The sequence below is a fragment of the Sabethes cyaneus genome, chromosome 3, assembly GCF_943734655.1.
Source record: "Sabethes cyaneus chromosome 3, idSabCyanKW18_F2, whole genome shotgun sequence".
In the NCBI taxonomy this organism is placed as follows: domain Eukaryota; kingdom Metazoa; phylum Arthropoda; class Insecta; order Diptera; family Culicidae; genus Sabethes; species Sabethes cyaneus.
The window spans coordinates 40,236,486-40,258,972 of record NC_071355.1 but is presented as its reverse complement, the minus strand read 5'-3'; the positions used below and the strand labels follow the sequence as shown (position 1 = coordinate 40,258,972).

Below are 22,487 nucleotides of genomic sequence, written 5' to 3'. Positions count from 1 at the left end.
ATTGTGCCTTTTCTCAACCCTCACCGCGTCTTAAAGGGACTCGAGGGTCTGCCCGAGATACGTACGAAACACATTACTCAATCCAATGGATCTATCGGATAGTAAAAATATGGCCCGTAATTCCGCGAGCACCCATGAAGCCCGCCTGGTAATTTTCTACGTAACCCTGTGCTTTCGGTGACAGCCGGCGTAACAGGATCTGGAAGAGTACCTTGTAGACGGCGTTTATCAGCGTTATTTTTTTATGTGGCCATAGTAGCAGTAGTCGACCCCATCACCCTTTTTATAGATGGTAGAAACCACCACCGTAGCTTTGCCGGTAGGCGGTCAATGTGCACTACCCCCACGAAGGGAGATCCAATAACGAGAAGGAGGCGTTCTACGCGCAGCTGAAGCACGTGTATGATGGCTGTCCGCGACGGGACGTGAAAATCGTCATCGGTGACATGAACGCGCAGGTTGCATGCCGCAACGAACGACAATGGCCAACGATGCGAAAATTTTGCAGCTTCCCGCGGTATGGTAGTCCGAAGTACCTTCTTTTCCCGCAAAGATAGCCACCTGGAGATCACCAGACCAACGAATAGAAAACCAAATTGACGATATTCTAATCGACGGTAAATTCTTCTCTGATGTTTTAAACGTTCGCACCTACCGCAGTGCGAATATAGATTCGGACCATTTCCTAGTTGCAGTCTGCATGCGCTCAAAACTCTCGACGGTGTGTAACACGCGTCGAAGTCGTACGCCGCGACCCAACATCGAGCAGCTGTGAGACACCGGAATTGCCCAGGAATACGCGCGGCAGCTGGAAGCAGCGCAACCAACGGAAGAGCAACTTGGCGTAGCAACTCTTGAAGATGGTAGGAAAGGCAATAAGACCGCCATCAGTAGTACTGCTCTAGCGGCACTCGGTACGATGAATCCGAACCGAAACGATTGGTTCGACGGCGAATGCGAGCAATTAGTGCAGAAGAATGCAGCACGTGCGAGAATGCTGCAACACCGTACGAGGGCGAATGTGGAGCGATATAAACAAGCACGGAACAGGCAAAACTCGGTCTTCCGGAGGAAAAAGCGCCAACACGAAGAACGAGATCGCGAGGCGATGGAAGTACTGTACCTAACGATACCTAACGCTTACGATAAACGGAAGTTCTACAAGAAATTAAACCGTTCGCGCAAAGGCTATGTGCCGCAGGCCGATATCTGCCGGGACTCAGACGGTAATCTTCTCACGAACGAACGTGAGGGGACGAAGTGGAAGCAGTATTATGACGAGCACCCCAACAGCGTTGTAGCTGAACATGAAGGTGACGATATGGCAATAGATCTTTGAGCACATGCAGAAGACAACAGAATACCAGCCCCCGACCTCCAGGAGGTAGCAGATGAGATTGGTCGGCTCAAGAACAATAAAGCGGCTGGGGCTGATCAGCTACCCGGCGAGTTGCTGAAGTACGGTGGTGACGGAGTTACTACCGGAGGAGTGGACGGAAGGCATAGCGTGTCCGATCTACAAAAAGGGCGACAAGTTGGATTGTTGTAATTACCGCGCAATCACACTGTTGAACACCGCCTACAAGCTACTCTTCCAACTTTTATGTCTTCGATTATCACCATTTGCAAAGGAGTTCGTGGGGCAATATCATCGGGGATTCATCAACTATGGCAGATTATGCACTACTACGGATTTCCGGTTAAACTAACGCGATTGACCAAGGCGACGATGGATCGAGTAACGTGTGTTGTTCGAGTATCAGGGGTAGTCTCAAGTCCCTTTGAATCTCGAAGAGGGTTACGGCAAGGTGATGGGCTTTCATGTTTGCTGTTCAACATCGCTTTGGAGGGTGGGATCAGAAGAGCGGGGATAGACACCAGTGGCACGATATTCACGCAGTTCGTCCAGCTTCTTGGTTTCGCTGACGACGTTGACATCATTACACGTACCTTTGAGAGGATGGCGGAAACGTACATCGGACTGAAAGCTGAAGCCAAACGGATTGGACTTGTAATCCTAGGGTACTGAGTACTCCTAGGTTAACTTCCGTTCCGTCCCTTTCGCCATTAAGGTGTTCATCGAAGAACTGCTTCCACGTGTCGACCACCTCGGGCTTGTTTGTGATTAAATGCCGCCCATCGTCCCTGGAAAGTATATTAATGAAGTTAGAGAAGAATCGGCCATCGATGAGGACGTGTCAATCTGGTTCATTGTACTTTAGTCAGGTGACTTCAGGTGGTGTTGTGCATATCTCCGCGTGGGAAAAAGGTGATCACCAGGCCTGCGAAGTTTATACATCGTTGGCCGTTATCGTTCGTGTCGATGTGCAGGCTATGGGGTCCTATTACCGGTCTATACATTTCTTCCTTACATACCTGGGCGTTCATATCCCCGATGGTGATCTTGATTGTCTCGTTGATTACCATTCAATCTATCACGCGCTCCTGCATTCTGACCAATACTACAAAACAAGTTCCCAGTTCGTTGGTAATGCAACCGCTCTGGTAAACTTAGGCCTTTCCGCCGCGGATCTTCTAAACCTTCTCTCCTTTGCGATAGATTTCCTGCAGAGCTACGATGCCAAGCTCACAGGGTTCTAGCTGTTCGAGCAGCTTCCGGTCTTTGCCAGCTGAGTTTGGCGATCTGCAGTTCCAAGTAACGAGTGGATGCCGACTATTCCGATCCGTATTTGCTATAATTTCAGTATTAATTTGATTTAGGTACAACGCGACGATCAAGAAGTGGGAACAGAGTCCATTCGACTTTATCTTTCTTTTGGAAGGTATTCGCATAGCAAGGAAGGAATAACAGCTCGCTCCCTTTTGCTGCTATATGCGTTCGTTTATTTTCGTGGAAATAAGTCTCTACCGCCAGATTTGCTAATGTCTCTTAAAAGTAGCACGTACGTATTTAAATTTTAACTTCTACTTCTGTTTTGTGGATATAGCCATAATTTAAAAACCCTGAGTTTTCACAAGACGATTATTTGGTTTTCAAGCATATTGAAATATAATTAGATCATACTCCACTGCTGCTGTTCAATTAAATGCAAATAAATATTGTTTTCCTATTACAGAACTGGTTCTCCCTCGAGTGGTTGCACCCTTCGTCAAATTCTAATGCAAGAAAATTTAAAAAACTTCATCATTTTGTACTTCTGGCTGCGATACAATCCAGGTGAGTGTGTTTTAGAATTTCCCTCGTCAAACAATATTGATAGATAACATAGGCGACATCCATTTAGTACGTCACGCAAATTTTGACCAAAATCAACCCCCCCTCCCCCCCTCGTCACATTTCGTTACACATTCGGTGACCCCCCTGAGAAAGTACGTCACGTCACGGCTACCCCCCCTCCTTCACAACAAAAAAATTAAATATTCATTTCAACCTTTTTATTTAAAGCTATCAAATGAATTTCAGCAAATAAAAAAAGGAAAATTTTTGAGCTTATAAGTCATCGATTCACGGATTTTGAAAATATCAGAAGTCGCTGATGTGTCGTCGATGAATGTTTCGCGCATATCCACGTCCTTTACATCCATCCACTCAAATTCGTCTGATCTAGTTGAAAGAATCAGGACTTCCTGCTGACGTCTTGCAGCAACACGCCTTGGAAGAACTTTTCTGACGGATTTCGTCATTTTGTGTATTCATTCAATCGTGCAATCATTCAACACTACCTTAGATGCGAAATTTAGTCCGCAAGTGGCATAAACTCTATTGTTCAGAGAGCTTTTGAGTGAGGGGCAGTATAAATTATACTGAAAAACCTTAAAAGCAGCAGTGGAACTTCGGTATGAGTTTATGTTAATCGATTGAGTTCAGCACGAATATCAAGGGAAAACATTGCCATGGGTCTCTGGTAGCACCCCGTAGCCTCTCAGGAGTTTGTGCGACTGCTATTTGCGGTTGCAAAAATCTTTTAGGCAAGACGGTACTCAAGTAGCTCTTCAGCGGTGTACTGCATATTCTGTAAAGCCGTAATGGAGAGTTCATACTACATAGAAGAATAAATGAGTGCTGTTCACACATATATCTTGAAAAAAAGTTTTCATTCAAAAAATTTTACTATTTGTTTTAAAATTCATCAGAACGTTAATTTTATAGAAACCTTCAATAGTTGTATCTTAAAAGGAAGGCTAAATTATAATATCCCGAATAAATCTTCCATTTGATTTTTTTTTTCATGTGACGTCACATAACTTTAAACCCCCCCCTCCCCCCTACGTCACAAATCGTCACGATTAGGTCTACCCCCCCTCCCCCCTATAAGCGTGACGTACTTTATGGATGCCGCCATAGGCAATGAGCCATCATTCATAACTGATATCAGACAATAGAACAACCTCGTGTTTACCCAACCGTTCCTCTTCACCCACACTGAGGAACCAAGACTGGATGAAAAGGAGACTCCACGACAACCTTAGAAGTTGAGTAATTGGCACCCGTTATAGCTTGTAACCCTACCTTATCTAATTCTCTGCTCTTTTCCCATCACATCTTGTCCCACTCTGTTTGGATATTATAAACACCTTTGCTTTACTACTTTCTTCTACCGTCGAAAGTACCGTTATAAAAAATTGATATCAGACAAGATATCCTGATTCGGACCTTGTGCAGTTCAGTAATTTGTTAATAAATGAGAGGGGTTATGCACAAGACATGACCGCATAGGTGACGTAGGACTACGTAAGTCTCTTTGTACCAATAGTAGCATGTATCCATGTATGTAATAATACGATTCTTCATGTATACATGCTACATGCGTTGTACGTAACGTTTATCAAAGTAGGAACCTTGTATACGTTCAATCCTCAACAAATGTTGGAGTTATTTCTATGAATTGATTGAATCTATTTTATTAAAACGAATCAGTCACACTAAACCAAACAGTAAAACATGAAAATTGTTCTGTTTCTACGTTGAATAGTGCTTTTCTTCTGGTAATCGATACACGGTACGCGCTAGTTTTCAAAGAGCTGAAAATTGCTGAAGCTGTAGAACTGCAGAAACAGGAATGAGTGGACACGTGGCCCAGAATGCCTGACGAAAGAACCGTTAACTACCTAACCAGAGAACAAGTAAAAGATTCGAAATGATTAGAGAACAGCTTCCCAAGACCGACGACACTGGACGGTCCTGACAGTTCAATCCAACTAAAAAACCATTTCAATTTTAGACTGATTTGCGATAATCTAAGGAATGAATCAGTTCTTCAAAATAAATTCAAGTCTACGGGTTAAAAACCAATAAATAAAAATTTATTTTATCTAACGCAACAATGGAAAATACTGGACACTGCCAACAAAGGCACACCGCATTATTTATTCTTCGACAGAGTCCGCTGCTTCTCGGCATGTTCCACGGTTTTTCTCTCCACCGCTAGGCCCTTTCGTTCTCGTATCGAGTCCATGTAGACTTTGGCAATGTTAACGAAGTCAGCCTTATCTCCGTACTGCTCATATTCCTCCTCCGTGCTGGGCACCCAATACGGATCGATGTCCACAATCTGTTCAAAAAATAAAAAGAAAGAAATACGTTAGAATATTGGAGAATTTAAGCAGATTGTTTTAAATTACCTCCCAATGGCTGAACACTAACTGCGGCATCGCTAATCCGGACGTCTGCTTCCGTATTTCTGAAGCAAAGTTAAACGATTCTATCACAGGAATGACAGCTCCAACATCAAACTGACCGCTACCCTCGATCAGATCGGCGGACACAATTCGTCCGTTTCTCTTCCCGATCACGGCATAGAGTTTCCCAAGCACGTCCGAACTGACGGTTATGTTACAGCTGTACATTGGATGAACCAACCGTTGCGGTTGGTTTTGGAACGCCTTCTTACAACCCTCTTTAACACTGGACATAATCTGCCCCGATAGTGGACCGTGCGAAATTGCCGACGAACCCTGTTCATCGTGCTCCGACACTTGATCGATGGTCCATTCTTGCACGACGAAGCAGACACCTTGCATCGGTTCGTCGCACAAAGGACCAGCTAAACTGGCCAACTGAAAGCCGTTGACGAACGAAGATTCGTAGTTCGCCCTCAGGTCGGTCTCCTCCACTGCTGCTACGGTGCTCGCTACATTCCAAACGGAACAATTTCGAAAAGAAGATTGATTTAAAAGTACGTTGGTTCCACATTTCCGCGGTCCAAAACTCCAAATTTTTTCCACCGTCGTGGCGTCAAATTCTTCCACTGCGCTTTCGACAAATATTTTACTAAGCTTATCTTTGAGTTCACCTAAAGAATCCAGCAAGTGGGCGGAAAACTCTTTCGTAACCTGAGCCTTTGCTAGGGCTGTCAAAACGGAATTGCTTTCCTCCAGAAGATCAATAGCCTCTTTCGGTAGCGGTAGGGCAAGCAGTTTTATGCTGCTCTGTTTATTTGCCGTTAAAATTGTGACCGTTTTTTCACGTTCCCTTTCCTTAGCCAGCTGCTCTTCCGGATTCTCTTCGGAAGTTGGAACGAACTTAGTGATGGTTTCTTTGAAGGGAACGATCGGTTTGGATACGTTCAGCTGAACCTTAGCGTAACATTCTTGCAAATCTTTGATGCAACGTTCCAGGTGAACTTCCCCTAGGGTAAGCAGAACATGTTCTCCGCTTTCCTGGATTCTAACTTCGACACAAGCGTCCGCTTGATTGAGTAGCTTAAGTCCACGAACTAATTTTGGCATGTCCTGTATGTCTTTAGGTTCTACCGCAACCCGCAGGATAGGCGTTGCGATTTGAGGCAAGTCAACGAATGGCGGGCAGTACGGAGTGTTGCTCAGTGTGGCCGTCTTTAGAACATGCTGCTGAAGTCCGGCTATGCCGACAATGTTTCCAGCAGGAACGGATTCGACCATTTCCAGCTGTCGTCCCATGAGCATGAAGAGATGATCTATTTGGACCTGCAACAACAAAACAGAAAATTTTATTGAAAGATATGCAGAATTTTAGTAGCTCGTAGATTTATTACCTCACTGATATGCGGTGAATTAGCGCAGTCAAATCCTTCCAGTAGTAAATTTTTAGGATTATGTTTAGGACCTACCACGAACACTTTTGCTCCTCTTTTCAGCGTACCACTGTAGACTCGCGCAAACGCTAAGAAAACTTCATCGGAGTCGTCTCTTGTCTGTCCGCAATCTAATGACAAATTCGCTAAACCATTCACTATGGCACTTTGAGGGAGTGATTTCGATTCAACGGGGAACATTTTCGAAATAAAAACCACTAAATTTTGGCTGTTCGCATCACATTTCATGACGTCCTGTTTGAGTGCCTGCGTTTGCTTGGGAAACGATTTGAAATCTTCCATTCTAGAGCAGAGAAGCTTTTCCGCTTTCGACTCCGGTATCGCTTGAGGGTTCGGAACGATCTGAACCACCAGCTGTAAAAGGGATTTTTCTATCGGTAACCATTGCGATAGTACATTCTTAATGGGAACACGAACGTCGGCATGCCTTAAGTCACGTGCCGTCTGAGGAATGCCGAGTTTTTCAGAAATTGTTTTCAATTTTTCTAAGTCTCGGTTTTCAACCAACTCGTAAATACTCCATAAATTGTCTAAAATCAACTGGGAAAACAACGGTTTTCGTCCTTTCTCCAGCGCACCTTTTTCGATGCTTTTCTTCTTTGGACTGTAGAAAAAGTCACCCCACAGTGCCTCGTCTAACTGACTCAGTGGAACACCTAGCTTTTCCTGATACATCTTCGCGAAAGACTTTGTCGTAAAACCCCAACCGTCAAGGGCCGAACCAAATATCACATTTCCGTTGGCAGGAGTGAAGTAAATAAACGTATCGTCACTATCTTCCAGTGCCGACGTTTGGTCCTTCGAACTTAGATCTTCCTTTGCCAGTACATCGGTAGCGAATATGTTTCCAACAACGGCGTTGACTTGCTCCAGTACCCGTGTCAAATGTTTATACGCTTCTACCGTATCCATTTGCTTCTCCAGCAGCAATCTATCCAACTTGTTCAGCAACAAAACCGTCTTCAGATTCTCATTATAGGCATGTTTCAAACATATCCTTGTCTGGGGGCAAACACCTTCCACAACGTCAACCACTACAATCGCCCCGTCACACAACCGAATCGCCGTAGAAACTTCACTGGAAAAATCAACATGCCCCGGTGAATCAATTAAATTTACGAGATGACCCTCGTAATGCAGTGCAATACTGCTGCTCTTCATCGTGATCTGCCGTTCCTGTTCGTCCGGCCGGCTGTCCATGTAGCGCAGCTTACCGGCCAGCCGTTGCGAAATGATGCCATTGCTGGCGATCAACGAATCTGCCAGCGTGGTCTTACCGTGGTCGACGTGCGCCAAGATGCAAATATTCCTGATCTGCTCCGGTCGTGTTTGCAGGTTCACCAGCTGAGCAAACTCCACTCGGACCATGATATCGGGATTTCTTAAATTAAAATTTGTCGACTAGGTACTAAAAAATAAATATTCGCGAACTAAAAAAAAACCCGTTCGCGAAATTTGCGAAACACTTCACTAACAGCAGGCAGTCAGTCAGACACAGCACGCACGTGCGATATGTTTTTGTTTACTTTCGTCGTATGTTGAAATTATGAGGAACGGTGGAAACTGAACTTGCACAGATATGCAATGAAACCAGAATTGAAGTGGTTTTCCCTCCAATCGGCCCTTTATGTGCCGATTTAGGTAAATTTCTTTAGGTAAATTTCCGCTTTAGGTAAATATCTTGGTAAAGATATATTTTTTGGACATTTTTGCAGCTTTTCTGTTTCTAGTTTTTGCGAATAAGTAATCAAGACAAATCACACAACATTGTCAAACCTGGAACAGAAGAACGCACTGACGTCTGCGTGTAACGCTTTATGCAAATCTTTAATAATTATTGATGATTACTGTGGTGGTTGATGAGACTTATTTCTGACTAAATTAATCTTGTTTATCACTACACCAACATCACTACACTCAACGATCGCTACTGAGAGAAGATCGGTTCATTTTCTGCTGCTGCATATACTAGGTGTACTAAAATTGAGGCTTCAGCATTCACCATACCATATCTTCTTTTTTTAACAGATTACATCCTGTCGATAGCAAAATCACAGATCTCTGTGGCAAAATCTTGCTGCCATGAAGGTCTGCGCACCAGACGAGACGAGCAAACTGGTTTTGATGATGATATAATTGATCATTTTGTGTTGAGTAATTTAACGCAGTATTTCCAGTGGATTTCAACTGAAATTCCTGCCGACAGATGCCGTTAGACCTTTTTAATTTTCCAACCGCTCATTCCTTTATTTTACCTTTCCATTCTTTCTGAGGCAGCACGTCGATGATTAAGGATACCGTGGACCCCCGTTCGTTTGACCGTTTTTAATCTGAACACTTTTTAATTTGAACCCCGTTGGTTTGCACGACGTGCAAATTAAAAATGGTTCAAATGTCATTCTCAACATGACATCATCTGATGCTTATGCACACAATGCACATAAACACGTTTTGTTTGTACTGACCAAGCGTGTTTAATCTGTTTCACATTCCGTTTTCCCAATGATTATGATAGAAACTCGATCGGAGAATGAAATATTCGCTGCTTGCAACTAAATGCAACTAAATAATATCATCAAAACAATAACAAAGAGCAGGGCGACCATTTCATACGAGTTTCAGCATATTTAGGGTGGCAAGTTGTTTAAATTAAAAAGTAACCCCGATAGTTTGCATGAGGAATAGTTCAAACGAACGGGGGTCCACTGTAATTAAGGGTCAACGAAAGTCAACTCTTTGTTCGGCAAATCCTTCCGTTCATTATCGGACATTTTCGCCGAATTATTGCCGCCAGCTTCCATACTGGCTCTCTACTCTGCGTATTCCTTCAGTTTTGGTGTAGCTTCAAGCTCACATCTAAGCTGTGCCTGAATAGCGGCTAACGAAGTGTTGAATTCTTTCTTATCTCGGCTTTGAATCAGAATAGATGCCGCTTCCGATGCTGTTTTCGTTTTAGCCGACGGTTCATTTGCAGGAAAGGGGTCGTGCAATAATTACGTAAGGGCTTTTTCCTCATTTTTGAACCCACCCTCTCCCCTATCCAGCTTTTTACGCGCTATAATGATGGCCGCTATAAATTGTGTTCGTAATATGCGAACAATCTTTTTGACAACTCTGCATACATCAAATCTGGCACTTTTCTCTTGCAACACTACCGTGCTCTTTCTTTCGTTTACGCCAAAAAAGGAGAGCAAAAATGTGCGAAATGTAAACAAAACTATTGCTCTCCTTCTTTTGCGTAAACGAAAGAAAGAGCAACACTGCCGTACATGAGAAGAGTGCCCAGTTTTGATGGATGTAGAGTTGTCAAAAAGATTGTTCGAATTTTACGAACACAATTTGTAGCGTCCGCCATTATAGCGCGTAAAAAGCTGGATATAAGATTTTGTATAAGATTTTGGCCAATCCCCCCTCACCTCCGTAAAAAACCTTAGTAAGATTTTGAAACATCCAAATGCAAGTTTTATTTAAAAAGTTAGACATTGAAAGAATATCGGAACAGTCAACAAAGTTCAAACAAGTTCATAAAAACCAAAGCACAGAGAACAGACATCCAAGCTAGAACAAATTTTTCGTAATTTTCTGTGTAAAAATTCAAACGAATAACCGTTAAAATTACAACAGTTATCAAACGCCGCCTAGCCTACGAATCGCCAAACTAAGTTGACTGTCAATCACCGTCAAGTATTTCCGTCAATTAACGATGAGAGATAACACTTGAAATAACTTCGATATTACGGGGCTATTTATCGATGATTTGACGGATACTATTTCGAACAAAACTAGTCAAACATCAACAGTAATAATAATGATAATTAGCATAACAACACGATAACATCAAAAGAAGACCGAATTTTGCCACGTGTGTGTCACAAATCGCAAACCATTTCTAACAATGAAGTTTGACGATACTGTCGATACCACACAAGTTTCGATAGTATCAACAAACCTTTGTGCCATTCCCATCGTTCGGTTTGTTTATACTGATGAGCTTTTGATGTTTTTTTTTGGTTTTTGCATAAGTAAAAAAGGGAAAGAAATATATTGGATTTCAGTTTTGATAGATGCTTGCTGGTGGCGCCGCCATCAAACGAATCGCCAAATTAACAAATGCGAGGGGTAACTTCGGGTAACTATAACGTGAACGAGGCGTTATTTCGAAATGGCCGTTACAAAAATTTACACAGGTTGGGTATGCCAGCCTGGATGTCTGTTCTTTGTGACCAAAGTTCAAACAAATTCGTATAAAAGCAAACAAAGTCAATTATCTGTTGTAAATTCCTTCATAGCCCACTCACGAACAGAACGTATTTCAGCGTTGAGGTTGTCAATAGATGTTGGTATATGCTCAGAAACTAACTAGCGTTTACATAATTCACATTGATCCACTCTACATCCTCTGTACACATGTCCTCGTCAAGTAGCATACAAAGAACTTCTTTCCCCGACGAAATAGAGCTTTGTTCGTTGCTTAGGAAAATCGCTCGTTCGTAACGTACGTAACGTAATGTATGATGAGAATCTTTCTAAGCAATGCCTATGGCACCCTGTAGCTTGTGATTCATACGCAGCACGTTCCGCTCGAACACGGCAATGGCGCGTATGTCCTCCGTCAGCAGCGTCACAGCTTCAAGTCCATAAAGAACTACCGGTCTGCTCAGGTCTGATAAGGGTTTTGTACATTGTCAGCTTCGTACGGCGGCGTATACTTCTTGATCGTAGCATTTTGGGAAGGGCAAAGTAGGTTCGATGCTCCGCTTGCACACGCCGCTGCATCTCCTTACTAGCGTTGTTGTCCGCAGTCTAGTTCGTCGCCGTAAACGGTTACTGTCAGTGGGAGGTGAGCGTTGCGTTTGTTTCTTCTGAGCCTCTTCCTTTCGTGTATTTAATCTTCGAGTCCAATCCTCCTAGACTCTAATTTCAGTCTGACGTAGATTGCCTCCGCCATCGTGAGGCTTCAGGCTATGATATCAAAGTCATCTGTAGAGCCTAGGAGTTGGCTGATTTTGTTGAAAATCGGGCCTCTCTTTTCGATGCCCGTTCGTCGGATAACTCCTTCAAAAGCGAAGTTGAACAGCATGCAGGATAAGCTGTCACCTTGTCTCAACTTTCGCCGTGTTTCAAAGGGACTCAAGAGTGTTCCCGAAATACGCACGAAACACATCACTCGGTCCAATGTAGCTTTGATCAGTCGCGTCAGTTTATCCGGATCTGGGACATTACTTGGTTAACTTTCGTTAAGCCTCCTAGTGCAATTTTGCAGCTGTATGTGTGCTCGATCACTCTGGCGATAATCGCGACGCAATAGCTTATTTAAATTCAGCTCACAAATTTGAACAATTAATAAAGTTAGTGTTTTCAGCCAATTTGATCAGTAAACTAACACCCCTATTCTTCATTTCTAACGGATTGATTTTTCCAACGAAAGTTAATAAAATCATTGCACCAGCAAAATCAAATGGGCAAAACAAACAAGTTGAACGAAATAAAGATTCATTCGAAATACAGAATAAAGGTGTAAGATTCTTCAACCGGAGGACAAAGTTTAATAAGTTTATCACTAGACGGCGCTATTTGAGTGAATTCTGTTCTGTCTTAGCGTACCTGTTAATTAAGTTAGCGCGAGTACCGAAAGGGTCAATTGAAAGAAGATTACGCACTTTTGAGTACCACCGCTAAAGTCTCAATTAAGTACCAACATGTCTACCCATTAACCACGAAACAGGGTAACAATAACGTACGAGTAAAAGAATTTTTTTCTTTTACTCATATTTGAGCACTAACATGCACAAAAGTAACTTTTGATTTTTGATATTGACAATTTTGTCCATCTTTTCTTGAATATTCGTACTGCCATGTATACAGACAGATTTCGGTGAGTTTCGGTCGAGCTCTTGGCAGTTTAATATTCCACGGAGATTTTCGCCAAGGTTTTAGGCATCGGACAGTATCTATTCAAACTTGATTAATTATCCTAGTGAAGTTAAAACTTTACATGTAAACTGTATCAAAACTTCATATATTTTCAAATTCGAAAAAATTATAAATCGTATACGTTCACTCGCATCGGTATAGGAATCTGTTTGACTTATTCAGTAAGTATCATTTTGTACATTTCGGGTCCCTTCACGCCAAGTCCAGTAACTTTGAACAATGCACCGGCCGGTGGATCCTGGTCGCTAGTGTGGGCAGTGGTCACAAACAACTCATCCATGTCCGGTCCTCCGAAAGCAGCCGACGTTACTTGTTTGGCGGGAATTGGTATTTCCAGTTCAATTTTTTTGGTCCTAATTTATGAAATAAAGCAAAATTAGCATACAATAGACTGCTCATTTTTCAAGCCAGAGCTTACCGTGGATTAAGTTTCAGCAGCTTCGAACCTCCCCAGGTAGCTACGTACAAATTTCCTTCGGCATCGCTGGTCATTCCATCGGCAACAAAGTCCGGATTCTTTCCGTCCACCTTCAAATCGTACAGAACGGTTTCGTTCTGTAAATCTCCATTTTCCAGAACATCATACTCTTTGATATCCCGTGTACCGGAGTCTGCATAGTAAAATTTACCAGTCTGCTCCACCCAAGTCAAACCATTGGAAACAGTTACGTTCCTCTTCAGTTCGAAGAACTTGCCACCAACTTTCCCCTCGAATCGGTAGAACTTTCCTTCGGTTTGATCGAGGACATCGCCCAACGCTTCGATGCGCATGGTTCCGACATAGAGACGCCCCTTGGGGTCGACTTTGCCGTCGTTGAAGCGAACATGCTTTTCGCATTCGCCCAAATCACCTACGGTTTTCAGTAAGGTAGCTTTTTCCGAACATCCATCCCACCGAACCAAAACCAAAGTGTTACCAGTTCCAAGCACGAACTGATCCGGTTTCCCCTTGACAAGAATGATGGGCGATACAGGAGATACTCCATCTAAAATTTAGAAAAAGGTCAGTGAAATGACTTTACTAGAAAAATGTAAACCCACCAATTGTGGCACTGTAGGTTTTGTTTTCGGCATAGTCATAGCGTAAAATCGCTGCTCCCCTGATGTCGCAGTAGAAAAGACTTTGGGTGTCGACGTCCCAAACGGGACCTTCTCCGAGCGGCAGCAATGGGCTCGGAAGCTGCTCAACGCTGAATTCGGCTGCCATCTAGAATCGAGAAGTATTTCTGCTGTTAATTACATTTCTATTCGAAGTCAATGAGGTGATGTAGTAGAGAAATTAAACTTTGCTAATTAATTTGAGGGTTTAGAGATCTTTTCCCCCTCAAATGAGAGCTTCTCAATTTGAAAGTACGACTGACACAGAAGTGTGACATAGTGAAAAAGAGTTTCCTTCCATCATATACATTGGCATTAGGGAAAATAATCAAGATTCCGCTACAACTCACAATAGTCAAGTTGAGAATACAATCGGTAAAGGGCAAAGCAGCATTTTTAGAGACTGACTTTTTTTTCTTTATTGGGTACATTCTCCACTGCGCCCAGTTATTTGATCTATTGTGACTTTGACTTTGGATATTAGACTTTGACTGTCTCAAAGCTGAAACAGAAACAGTTTGTCTAACGTGAAAAGTAAAACTCATCCATACCGAGCGCTGAAATGCTTTCTAAATTTGGACCGGACTAACTATGCTATCGATTCTGAGACGGATGACTGACATATTTAGAACAAATCACACCGTCCATCGGTTTCCGACGTTTCCAATATTCACCAGATTCAGCAGGAATAGGCGGATGAGAGACTGAAGAATAACAGTCACCGGTACCAACAGAATCCTACAAGCATGGCAGAGAAATACTTGCTAAAGCACCGTACTGTAATAACTACACGATCTGGGAGCACCGAAAACTAGTGGAAAAGTGAAAAAGAAGACGTCTAGTTCATCTAAACGGAGGCCGGTAAGCTTGAACGCGGAAAGCAGGGTAGCCAATCTTTTTTGGACCCCATCAGCAGCAATAGATAATTTGGACACTTCCATCTGATTTTGATGGGGTCCAAAATACGTTGGTTACCCTATAGGTACATCACGATAATCAACGCTTTAGGCATCCACCTACAAAACGCTCTTTCAAATTACGTATATTACTGTTAACCAGGAGCTTCATGGTCTGGGGTACCCCCTCGTGACCCAGTATCAGGCAATCTTCATGGAAACACGTGCTATGACTAATCACAACGCAATATGGAAACCCCTAATCCACGTAGCCTGGTCGAGCCTGCCACATTCACCGTATTTCGATCGCAATTGTCTCGTTCCTGTCATCCATTTCGTATATTGCTTGTGAAGGAGTTTTCCAAGCTGACCACTATGGCACTACCCAGTAAACCATTTGGTTTGTATATCTCGATTGCAACTGAGATATACGAAATCATATCTGAACGAAAAAGTTATATTTCACGCCATATAAGAACATATATGTACCAAAGTGGAGGCGATATACGTGCGAAAACTTTGACAATTAGTTGTAATTCTATTTTGCGTAGTTTTTATAACACGCAACTAAATACTCCTGAATATATGATTAAGATATGATCAAATATTGCAATCGTCTATACTGCTTTATAATTCACAGTCATCAATTGTATATGAAGGCACGCACGACTGCAAAACAACTTATTGTTCACTTCGATTTGACATACTCTAATCATTATACAATTCCAATGTGAAATTGACATGAAAACGATTTAATGTGAACTTTCTATTACGATTTTGTGTTATCTGGGTAGGATCATAGTGTTCTGTTGGTTAGAAGGTTAACTAATCTCTCAAGGTACGCACCGAAACCTCATCATCTCAATGGCGGCATAACATTTATAAACTCCGCCTGTAAAGTATTCCTTAGATCTTACGCTGGTAGCCACCGATAGCTGAAGGAAACGTAGGAAACGAAAACTATTTGTGGGAACTTATCAAGTCGGCTTCAACGAAGGACGGTCTACAATGAATCAAATATTTACACTGCGGCAGATTCCCCGAAAGGGCCGTGAATACAGAGTTCCGACTAGGGCTGTCTAACCGGTAGTACCGGTAGTACCGAAACCGGTAATACCGGCCAATTTTTGGATACCGAAATACCGGTTTTGGAAAAGCAAAAAACCGGTATTTTCTAATCTGCTTGTTTTTTTCCAATTCCTTATTCGAATAAGAACTAAATTTGATAAAAGAAAATATACTCTTAGAAAAACAACTTGGTGTTAATGCCGACGAGATTCTTCGACTACTAACAATGACGAGAGTGAAATTGTGGGTCAAATAATTATACCTCTTGAACCCGTTTAAGGTAGACGCCGCATTCAAAAGCCACCAAATTATTCGAAGCTCTCAAATAACGAATTTAGGAAACAAGATCAGGGCCCAGAAACGTCACTTACAATAGTAAATTGTTATTCAACAATGAAGTAATGAAGCTTCAGTTTCAACGGCGCTGCTTCTGTTGGTTTCAAAACTGGCTTCAATCAGCGTCATTGAAACGATTTTCACTTCATCATGACGACCGGTTTTAAAGTTTCATTTGTATTTCTCTATCAAATAGTCAGAAGTCAGAAAGTCCGTGAGTAACATTTTCTGCAATTTAACGCATATTATGATTAATCTACACAACATCGGCGAAGGGTGCCTGACTGTCAATCGTCGTCATTTGACATAGTCAGTAGCTTCAGCTGAAACTTGCTTGAAACGTTCTGTTCAACATATGAAACAAGTCGCTTCAGTATGAAGCGAAGGTAAGGGAAAGTTAGCTTCATTTATTTGTTTCGACGATGCCGGATTCTGATCAGAACACGGGGATCTTTGCGCTTTTTGAGCATTCTTGCCATCAAAGGATCTGCCAGGAAAGAATTTGGAATATTTTTCAAGTCTTTTGAGTGATACAATGATTAAACAAGGCGATGAAATCTGCATCCCACTATCTTCGAATATTGGGATTGATAACAAAGAAGAGAAGGCATTTGTGAACGATGATGAAGAGGATGACGTTATGCAGGAGTTCCGGTTTGGGGATAGAGAAAGAATTGTTGAGAGGCTGTAGGAGACCGGGGTATTAATTATGCTGGAAGCTACAATACAAGATATTTTGTAAATAATTAAAGGCGGGTTTCCCTACTATAAGTTTGAAGAAATGGAAGGAACATTCCTGATGTGCTTAGAGCCGTTCGCCAGACATCGATGAAAGCGGAAGTTTTTTCAATTGTTGGAAGTGTTGGCAATAAAATTCGTTCTAGTAAGGAACTAAATCGCTAAGAGTATTATATCTGCTTAAATTCTACTTTGCTAAGCATAAATACTGAAGCTAATGTTTCAAAAAGAAAAGATTTACTGAAAAACATCGACATTTCTCTTGATTTCGAATAATCTACCAATACCGGTTTTTTACCGGTATTACCGGTATTTTCTACGCCAATACCGAAATACCAGTTTTCACCAAAAGCGCCCAATACCGACAGCCCTAGTTCCGACGCACTATTTATTCGTTGACTTCAAAGCCGCATATGATTTCATCGACCGGAAAGAGCTCCTATGGAAAATCATTCGTCTGCTTTGGCGATGACATGGATATCTGCATTGGGTTAAAGGTAAATACGCGCAAAATAAAGTACATGCTGGCCAGCGGAACCGAGGCCGACCGACGCCGCTTGGGCAGTAGTATAATGATCGACAGCGATGAGTTTGAGGCAGTTGACGAATTTGTCTATCATAGCTCACTGGTAACGGCGGACAATGACAACAGCCGTGAGATTCGGAGGCGTATTATCAACGGAAGTCATGCTACTATGGGCTACTACAAGCGATAAGATTGGGTTATCGATAATTAGCTCAGTGTTTTGCAAAGGGCCTTATTCTGCGGGGCACTGACCTGCTGATCCACTGACTCACGGCAGTACACAAACTTGCCATACTGTTGTAACAAGTTGTAACCGAAAGGCGGGTGTAGCGACCCTACCTTCCACGTTACGAATTTTTGGCTCTATCTTGGACCCGGAAGTGTAAATCCCGATCAATTCATGCAAAGTGAAATAAGCTGCGTTGGTGAGAAAGTAGAATAGCCACCAGTGGTAAAGCGAAATTAAAAATTAGCTCAACTGAACTTCTTTTTTGCATGGCTTATGGCTCGACAAGACTGGCTGGCTGGCAGGAAAAGCACCACGGCGGGTTCGAGAGCTAGCCGCAATGGACACTAAAACTCCGCTTGCGCCTGAGTTTGCGGGAAAAAGAACAGATGAGGAACTCACGGGAGGAGTGTAATTTGCTGGTCGGCAGAATAAGAGAAAGTGATTGAAGAATTCGCCTAGGGAAATAGAGTAGGTGGGGAAATGTTTCTCAATACCTCGTAGATTGATAAACAATTCAAATATCAATGATCGTAACACATTTTCAATTAAAATTATATCGCAATATGAAACCTAGCATTTCATTAAACACCGGGAAAAACCTGGAAAAATCAGGGAATTTGGTTTTTCGTATCAAATTGCCACCCTCGGTAACCCACAAACGAGTAAATTGGACAAATTTAGTTCAACAGGCTTTGTCTTAGGACGGCAAACCACCTAAGTAACCAAGGAAGCGGAAACTATCAAGTGAACTTCGTAGGAGCCTGTACCGCAACGGAACAGATTTTCACAACTATGGCATACAATGAAGGAATGTGGATTTCCGAACAAACTAAAACAACCCCAGGTAACCAATAAGCATTAATATCAGCAGTAAATCAATCGTTTATCAGCACTAGAGATGGTCGGGTAGCGGAAAATTTGCCCGAAACCCGCACCCGACCCGTACCCGCCGGGTTCGGGTCGGGTTCGGGTATTGGAAAAAAATAATTTGCGGGTTCGGGTCGGGTACGGGTTCTTAATTTTTGTTTTTGAAACCGGGTACGGGTCGGGTCGAGTATCTCTATTGACCACATTTAACACTAAAGATGGACGGGTACCCGTACCCGACGGGTTGCGGTCGGGTTCGGGTATCAAAAATAATAAACTTGCGGGTTCGGGTCGGGTACGGGTTTTCAATTTTTTTCTTAATCGGGTACGGGTCGGGTTCGGGTATTCAAATTTTCATACCCGACCATCTCTAATCAGCACCCTTGGCGTTTTATACTGCAGGTTGCTGTTTATCAGCCTTCTGACTGCATAACCGTAAATTGGCATCCACAAATCTATTTAAATTCTTCTTGTCGGTAACAAGCTGCAAATAAGCATTGTCAGCACTATAACAGGGCTAGCAGTAAAGTAGCCGCTTATTTGGCCAAAATAGCATTTAAGTTGTATCAAGGGAAATTTAAATGCTTATCTAATACCATTTAAATTGCATTAGAAATGCTTATTGGTTAGCTGGGACTGATCAAACTATCATTGGATCAAGAGAAGTGTTTCTTGTGCGTTTCGAGGCGAGGTTTAAACCAGCACCCCTATTCTATATTCCGAACAGATTTGTGTTTCGTGCGAAACTGATACTTCGTTCGAAAAAACAGTAGCTCGAACGAAATATTTTCTTATGCAAAAACAACTCAAACGAAATAAGGGGCAGTGACTGCATGCTTTGACGTCACCATTAAAAGGGTGATGGGTGATCCGATCTATGTAGAGAGACGATGTAGAAATGACAGGTACGATTTTTGGCAAGAGTAGTCAACTCATGGCATTCGTAAATGACCTAGACAGTGTAATCTGAAACTTTGGAACGGCAGAGACAGTTTTAAGCTAGACTTTAGGCGGAGTCTAGGTTGAGGTTAAAAATAAATGCGTTGAAAATCAAATACATGAAGTGTAGAGGCTCTAAGGAGACGAATGCTGTGCCATCCACAGACGGTGATCGTTGACGATCACGACAACGAAGACCTAGAAGTGGTAGATGAGTTTATGTATTTGGGGTCGCTATAGTGACTACAGAAAACATGAGTAAAGAAATCCAGCAGCGCATCTTAGTAAGAAGTCGGGTAAAACGTCGTAACGGTTGATGAAAAATGGATTTATTACAGCAACCCAAAGAAAAGAAAGAAAGTTCCGGTGACTGACCGGTCATGCTTTTACGTTTTCGAGTCTGCCAAATATTCGCTCCAAAGATTATGCTATATATTTGGTAAGACCTGGGTTGGTGTGATTTAATATGAGCTGTTCAAACCGAACGAAACCATGCCTGAGCAATGATATCAAATTCAACTCTTACCTTGAATCCCAATACTGCGAGAAAATAAGCCATAATAGGAGCAGAGACACGAAAAAGTGACTCAACAGTAAGACAACGCTCAGCCTCATGTTGCCAAACCCACTAAAGCCTGCTGGGAAACGCTCAAATGGCAACTTTTTCTCCACCCGTCCTATTCCCCAGATATTGCGCCTTCCGATTATCACTTGTTCCGTTCAATGGCATTTACTCATCAACAGTTTTACATAAAAAATTGTTTCATTTCGTCAATAACTTAAAAATACGAATATTTTTATCGTAGCAGTGCTACTAGAAGGCCAGGAAAAGACAGTTTCTAATAACGTTGGTACGTTAGCGATAGTTATGCACTATTGCGAACATATTTTATTTTCAAGACACCAATTTAGTTTAGGTTCAAATGAGGGAAACAATTTCTGACCTACTGGAATAGGGAAGCTCTATCACTTTTTTCTAAAATAGAAATAAATGGTATCGCAGGCCTGGAAAGCGAAAGTGTTCTTATATGTGGTTGATAGATTCATCAATCATTGCAATGCTTATGCATATTTCAATAGTGAACTTGAATAATTCAATTAATTCCAATTTGATTTTACATCCATATCTTTTCGGAGGACTGATAGGACTACATGTGAAACGATGCATGAATGCTTCAAACATTAAGTAAGTGCATTTTCAAATAAAGTTCTTCGGAACTTTATTATCGTATGAATTAGCATGGCACCATTCTTGCTTGAATGAATATATTTTTTTATTTCTTGCGACTTGATTGATTGGCCCGTCAACTACTAAATTACATTGAACTGCAATAGATAAGCTTTCAATGATTTGAAACTTCCAACGAGACGATTGGGGACAGTACCTATACAGAAAAGATAAAACATTTAGGAGTAACATAGAAAACTAAAAGCAGCAAAGCAAAGCCTAGTGTTTTATTTGACAGACTTTGCAGCCAGCTCTGAGAGTACCGGACACGTGCGGGGCTAGTGCTGCGATCCTATTGATTTAAACATCCTCTCCCAGCTGAGATTCGAACATACGACCACTGGTGGACCAGCTTCGTACTTCGAGACCCTCTGAGTGGCTCAAAAATATACTGCGCATACGTAACTACGTATTCGAACACATCACTGGCGATTTTTTAAATTCGCGTTAAAGACAGTGGAAGGGATATCTTGACTTATTCACACTTACACTTCCATTATGGATTGTCAAAGTGTGGGAGACAAAACTAAACATACTTTTCTTCCCTTTCTACTCCTCCAAACTCTACGTAAATATCAACAACACAGTCAAGTGGACATTTGTTTACCTGTTTTATCACTATGTTACTATGATCAAAATGTATTTGATAAAATAAAGGCCAATTTTCCAGCAAATATACTAAACGAAAGCTACTAATTGAAGTTCAATAATTGAACTTCAATTAACTAAGAATTTTAAAATTGCTCTGGAAAGTTCAAATAAATACAAGTACAGATACATATACAACCTAAGAAGACTAATTAGATTTCAATTAAAGGTAGGTATGTGTACACTGCATTGTATTTTCTTTGACTGATACTAATTACATAAGAAACACTGTTTTCCATTAACCAGAACATAATCAAAGTAAGTTCACAGTTTAACTAAAATCACAGCCCGATTATTTCTTCTAAAATAATTCAAATAACCCATTATTATTGCTCCCAAACTTCAAGGCCAATAACACTAAATTAATTTTACTGCCAGTGATCTTTAACATCGGTCGCACTTCACTTACGTTCAGAATTTAAACCACTCACTGTCACGGCCAAACGGGCATTCACGCATATGATTTTACGACCGGCTTTATATTGCTTAATTTCACTTTACTTCCCATTAAATCTATTGAATATAACCTTTGCTACGGGTTTGCGATAAGCAGGAAAGATTCCTCCTTTAAAAAACACTTCACCCAATCTAAATTTGACAGTGACTTGTTTTTTGTCTTATTTTCTACAAGAACCTTTTCTGACGTTAACCCACACATCACCACGGGTGGAACTTACACTGTTGGACACAACCATCAACAGGCACGATAGTACTGATATGAGCGCGAACGTTGTCGCCATCGTCGTATGAGTTGGACCCTTTATCACCCCGCCGTTGTAATCACAAAAAAAAAATGACCGCAACAATGAATCTCAAATTTCTGATGATTTGAACAGTTATACAATTTTCGAGCAGACAGTATTTTTTATTTAACTCGCGTGACTGGCAGAGTGGTGATAACCGCCAGGTTATCGTCGCGCACCGAGTGAGACTGATTGCCACGAAC

General features: G+C 41.9%; 2 protein-coding genes across 4 annotated transcripts; both read right to left on the bottom strand.

Moving 5' to 3' along the window:
- Positions 1-5,284: 5,284 nt before the first annotated feature.
- LOC128742429 (elongation factor-like GTPase 1) lies at positions 5,285-8,470 on the bottom strand. Its single transcript, XM_053838792.1, has 3 exons — positions 6,975-8,470; positions 5,584-6,906; positions 5,285-5,513 (listed from the first exon to the last, which is right to left on the bottom strand). Exons 1-3 carry the CDS (start codon positions 8,400-8,402, stop codon positions 5,325-5,327), a joined length of 2,940 nt encoding a protein of 979 aa, XP_053694767.1. The 5' UTR covers positions 8,403-8,470; the 3' UTR covers positions 5,285-5,324.
- Positions 8,471-13,053: 4,583 nt separating this feature from the next.
- On the bottom strand, positions 13,054-22,428 carry LOC128741906 (regucalcin-like). Of its 3 annotated transcripts, none has more exons than XM_053838018.1 (4): positions 22,219-22,428; positions 14,010-14,175; positions 13,387-13,954; positions 13,054-13,321 (listed from the first exon to the last, which is right to left on the bottom strand). In XM_053838018.1, exons 1-4 carry the CDS (start codon positions 22,279-22,281, stop codon positions 13,123-13,125), a joined length of 996 nt encoding a protein of 331 aa, XP_053693993.1. In that variant the 5' UTR covers positions 22,282-22,428; the 3' UTR covers positions 13,054-13,122. The 3 variants fall into 3 exon arrangements, with proteins under 3 accessions (XP_053693993.1, XP_053693994.1, XP_053693995.1); XM_053838019.1 differs by lacking the exon at positions 22,219-22,428 and adding an exon at positions 21,951-22,164; XM_053838020.1 differs by lacking the exon at positions 22,219-22,428 and adding an exon at positions 22,069-22,153.
- Between the last annotated feature and the right edge of the window lie 59 nt (positions 22,429-22,487).